Source organism: Coptis chinensis, chromosome 4 (assembly GCF_015680905.1).
Source record: "Coptis chinensis isolate HL-2020 chromosome 4, ASM1568090v1, whole genome shotgun sequence".
NCBI lineage: Eukaryota > Viridiplantae > Streptophyta > Magnoliopsida > Ranunculales > Ranunculaceae > Coptis > Coptis chinensis.
Genome location: NC_141459.1, coordinates 42239918 through 42245294, shown reverse-complemented (window position 1 = coordinate 42245294; position 5377 = coordinate 42239918). Strand labels below are relative to the sequence as shown.

Genomic DNA, 5377 nt, shown 5'->3' with positions numbered 1-5377 from the left:
CATAAAAGAGCAAGATGTGATAAATTTTCTCTTCGAAAGGGTAATATGTCAATACGGGTTGCCATATGCCATCATATCGGATAACGGGCCATAGTTTGAAGGAGGAAAAGTAAAAGCTTTCTTAGAATCATACAAGGTAAAGAACTTCACTTCTGCACCATATTATGTTCAAGGTAACGGGCAAGCTGAGGCAACAAATAAAACCATTATGGATAACATCAAGAAAAAGTTGGAGGACAGGAAAAGTCTATTGGTGGATGAACTAAACAATGTTCTATGGGCTTATAGAATAACACCTCGAACTATCACTGGTGAATCTCCTTCCACATTAGCTTATGGCATGGAAGCAGTAACTCCATCATAAATAGTGGTATCGACATCCAGAACCGAAGTCTTAATGAATGGACAAAATAATGAAGTAATGGCAGCAGAAGTCCTCAATCTCGAGGAAATAAGAGATCAAGCAAGATTAAGGCTCGACACATACCATCAGCAGCTCAGAAAAACTTTCAACAAGAAGGTGAGAGAAAGACATTTTCAGGAAGGTGATTTGGTCTTGAAAATGGTGACACAAGAAACTAAAGAGAAAGGGGCTGGCAAACTAGCAGCAAGCTAGGAAGGGCCTTACATTATTCATGTAAGGGGGATTTCCCATCATTGGATAGATGACACGTGTATGAGAAATAACTGAGGACTACAGATGTCCAGAATGAGACGAGGACCATCGGATTAGTTATGTGAATAAGTGATCTCGTGTTTAGCACGAGTGTTTAGTAGGCATGTGTCAGGCACGTGACTGACCGCCTCTAAGCATAACAATTCTCCAAGTCCTTAGAAATTGATGTAAACAGTTCCTGAATAGAAGCAAACTAAAGAGGGCGATCTTTGATGATAAGGAAGGAATCGTGATGGCATATCTTTAAGAGTTACCTTTTAGATATAATCTTCCCATGTACAATGGGACATTATGATCAACAAGGAAACCTACTTCTAATAAGATATAGCCTAGATTCAGACTTCCATAAGGAGAGGATTCTTAATAGGAAGGTAGAGTCCAAAGATGGAAGGGAACTCACAAGCGGTGAGGACAGCCCTAACCCTAGGACTCTCAAAGCTCTTCCTATATAAACCATATGGATTCGCTCTTAGGAACTATACAAAATAGGGTTTGTTTCTCCAAAAGAAACAAGGAGATACGTAGGCAGCCGCCAGTCGGTTCAACCCTGAACTCAAAATCATCTTATCCCTTCTCTACCAAGTAACATCTTCTAGATCACAAGGCACAGAGGAAGATCAGGGGATATTGGGAAATTCCCCTACATCTTGTGGCGCCATCTGTGGGGACGAAAGTAGGTAAACATTCATTCAGACGACTGATTTAATTTAAAAACTCTTACCATTGTGATGGCAGGAGAAAAGAAAACAAAGGGTGGTGCTACCACAAGTAGCGTCGCTGTCAGAGAAGAAGAGCACGAGATGCCTGAAGGGGGGTGGGAGAATGTTGGTCACCATGATGCGAATAATCCCCTCCAAGGACCAATGATCAACACCGATAGACCATTTGCTCCCAGTGTAGGCCCTAGGAATAATGCTCAAGAAGAACGTCAAAATGGTGAGAATGTTGTTCTCACCAATCCAGAGTCTATTCAGGCGAGTCAGGCGGTACAGGCTCTAGAATAGCAAAGAAGCAACCTTGAGCGAGAGTTACAGCTACTGAGGCATTTGTATCAATCTAACACAGGGAAAGAGCCACTTATCGATCTCAATGATGACGTCCTTCCAGAAGGCAGTCATATTAGGAACCTAAGGTGTGGGGAACCAGTTTGACAATAACCATCAGAGTCGGAATATAGTAACTCGGATGAGGATTCGGATGCCGCATCAGACCCAGAGTCAACTGACCAGGACCGTGATGTCGACCCTCAACACCGAAAAAGAACCCATAACAAGAAGCTTTCTACCAAAGAAAGTGTATGGGAAGCTAAGAAGAACAACCTGATCCATCAGATGCATTGGATGATAGGTAAGGGGAGAAAAATGCAAGACTCCCTTGTTCAATCTGCTATCATGGGGGCAGGCAGATCTCCTTTCGCATCCCGAGTAATGAGAAAGCCATATCCCCGCGGTTACAGACAACTGAAGTTCATTGTCTTCAGTGGCAAGTCATATCCGATGGATCATGTGTTTAGATATTATGCCACTATGGGACAATATGAAAGGTATGACCACGTCATATGTCAAGAGTTCAAAGCTTCCCTGTCTGGATCTACGCTCTAGTGGTACCACAGGTTACCTGAGTGGCAGATCAGGTCCTTAGAAGAAATGTCCAGGGCCTTCATAGACAAGTACTCATACAATAAGCACCAACCAAAACAGATCGATGCATTGTTCAATATCAAGAAAAAGGACAGAGAGGCATTGTGGTCCTACATGCAACGGTTCATGGAAATTTCCATCATGATAGAGTCTTATGACCAACAGACTGCTATAATAGCTTTCAAACAAGGGTTGGATGAAAACAATGCGTTATTTAGAGGAACTCCTAGACAGGGTTGAAACTTATACGGGGTGGGAGGAGGATGTCCTAAACCAACTTCAGGAAGCAAAGAAGAAAAACCGGATAGCTCCTGTGGCCCCTCGAGAGGGGAATGAAAACTCTTCCTCTCAAAAGCCAAAAAGAGACCGTCATCATGGTCGCCAAAGGGCTGAATCCCCATCAAAGGGACGAATGCCCAGAGGGCAGTACCAAAATATAGCTAGTAGCACAGATGGAAAACAACAAAAGAAGCCACGTATGGAAGGAGCTGAAGAAGCTGTACCCTCTATGGACAGAAACTTTGCCCCTTTGAACAAAATGCCAGATGAGGTCTTGGACTCGATCAAGAACCAGAGTTACCTCAAATGGCCAGCTCCACTCAAGCCAAGCTCCTTGGGACTAGAGACCAGAGGACCTACTGCAAGTTCCATAAGAGTAAGGGTCACAGTACCAAAGCCTGCAGGACCCTGAAAAATGAATTACAAGATCTGATTGAAAGGGAGTATTTGGAGCAGTTCATAGCACATGAACAGGTGAACGCTGTACAACCTGAGGAGATTAGCACGTCAATTCAGGATCCCCTAGGTACTGGACCACTCAATGGCTGACTCCAGATAAACATGATTTCATGAAAGGCAAGCAAACACAATGGCCAGGTTACAGAAAAGAGGGCACGATACCAAATGCACGTCACCAAGCAAATGAGGATCATGAACAGTGAAATGACCATAAGTGCTCAAGTCAACGCGTTACCCTATAAAGATCCACTCATTCTTTTCACCGAGGCTGACTGTCTCAACATCCAAAGTCCACATAAGGATACGCTGGTTATGACAATCCCTTTTAGAGATTATGATTTGCATTATATATTGGTTAACCCAGGAAGTTCAGCAAATGTGTTATACTATGACGCATTCAAAAAACTACAGATTCCTGATTCGGAGATGGTTGCTACTAGCTCCAACCTGTATGGATTAAGTAGGGACAAAGCTCTAACAGTTGGGGAAATCCAATTACCCGTAGCTACCGGTCCAGTAACTATCATCATAAATTTTGTTGTGGTAAAAGCTAACACACCTTATCACATGATCTTGGGCAGGACCTGGCTGCACAGACTCCGTGCTGTTCACAGCACCTATCACCAATGTCCAAAGTTCCCGTATAAAGGGAAAATTGAGACAATCAAAGGAGATCAGGTGGCTGCCAAGACATGCTGCGCTATGGCGACAAAGCAGTCCCCACTCACTTTCGAACTAATGGAGGTGGGGCAACCCGCCAAATAGCAATTACAGTCAGATCCCCCTCTCCCGGACCTGGTCCCAAGAGAGAAGGAGGATCCCCCCTCACTAGAGCCGTTAGAGGAAGTAGAAATTATAGGAGGCAGCTCACCAAAAACCACTTTTATCGGCACCTTGTTGAGTTCTAAAGAGCGCCAGGCTCTAATACACTTCCTCCAAGAACACAAAGATGTGTTTGCTTGGATAAGTATGATATATATGCTTCCATCCATGACGCCCCCATTGTGTTGATTTCCATAACCTTTGATTCATCGATATCGATGCTTGGCCTCTGTTGAACGCCGATGTGCAATGTGCGGCCCTTAGTGTTTTCCAACATCGCTGCAACATAAGCCAGGGCATCAGCAAGTCTGTTTTCATTTCTACTAAGGTGTTGAAACCTTATTTTATTGAAGTCTCTCAGCTTAGTTTTTATGAAACTCAAATAATCCACCATATTTTCACATTTTGCTGAATATCCACCATTAATTTGGCTGACAACCAGCATCGAGTCATTAAAAATTGATAACTCTTTTACTTTGAGAGACTTGGCCATCTCGAGCCCCACGATTAAAGCTTCATGCTCAGCCTCGTTGTTAAATGCATGGAATCCCAATGTTACTGCTATTTTGAGCCTTTGATTTTCGGGCATGACTAACACAATCCCGATGCCACATCCCTTACTCCCAGATGATCCATCGACAAATAGCCTCTAACCATTTGTTCAAGCCCAGGGATCATCTGTATCGAAAATATTCTCAAGCTCTTGCAGCGTTGAGAATTTTTCCTCTTCCATGCCCCAACTAGCATCCTCGCATGGAAAATCGGCCAGGAAGTCTGCCAGTACCTGACTTTTTTTCGATTCCTTGTTTCGATATTCGACATCAAATTCGTTTATTAGTTCTAACCATTTCGACATCCTTCCTGACTTAGCTGTTTTACCTACTCTTAACTATTTATGCTATGAATAAGTAAAACTGAATGCTTATGGTTTGTTATATATCAAAGTTATCTACTCTCGGTTATCGTGAAATATGTGGAGTAGAGAATTTGTTCCACTCCTAGCTTGTTAAGCGTAAGTTTCTGCTAGTTTAATCGATCCTAACAAAAATGAATGAGAGTAATGAATTGAAATTATACTAATATGGCAATTGAACTTAGATAAGATGTTTAACTTGTACTATGATAATTGAATATTAAAATGTTAATATGGAGAAGGGATTAGGTGGATTTGAATCCACTTGATGTACTCCTAATATGCTAGTATAGATTATTGCAATCATAATCAAATAAGATTAAATGTTTGATCCCTAATTACTCATGGTAATCTCTGTCAACTAATAATTAGCATGTGAGGAAGTCCAACCCATTCTCATGGCGAATCAACTAATCTACTAGAGTGAAACTCTTAAAACGCAATAATCCTAACTAACACATCAAGTCTTCATCAAGCTTCATCAAACCCCTATAATGGAGGTTTAACTAGAGGTCACTATCATTACTATATAAATAAGAAGAAGACATAATGAAGAACAAACTTGGATTTTATTAATCTAATCGAATA

General features: G+C 41.9%; 1 protein-coding gene across 1 annotated transcript; it reads left to right on the top strand.

Annotated features, from left to right (window-relative positions):
• Positions 1–3258: 3258 nt before the first annotated feature.
• On the top strand, positions 3259–3819 carry LOC147503547 (uncharacterized). The gene has a single exon (XM_086604888.1). It carries the CDS (start codon positions 3259–3261, stop codon positions 3817–3819), a length of 561 nt encoding a protein of 186 aa, XP_086461014.1.
• The last annotated feature ends 1558 nt before the right edge of the window (positions 3820–5377 follow it).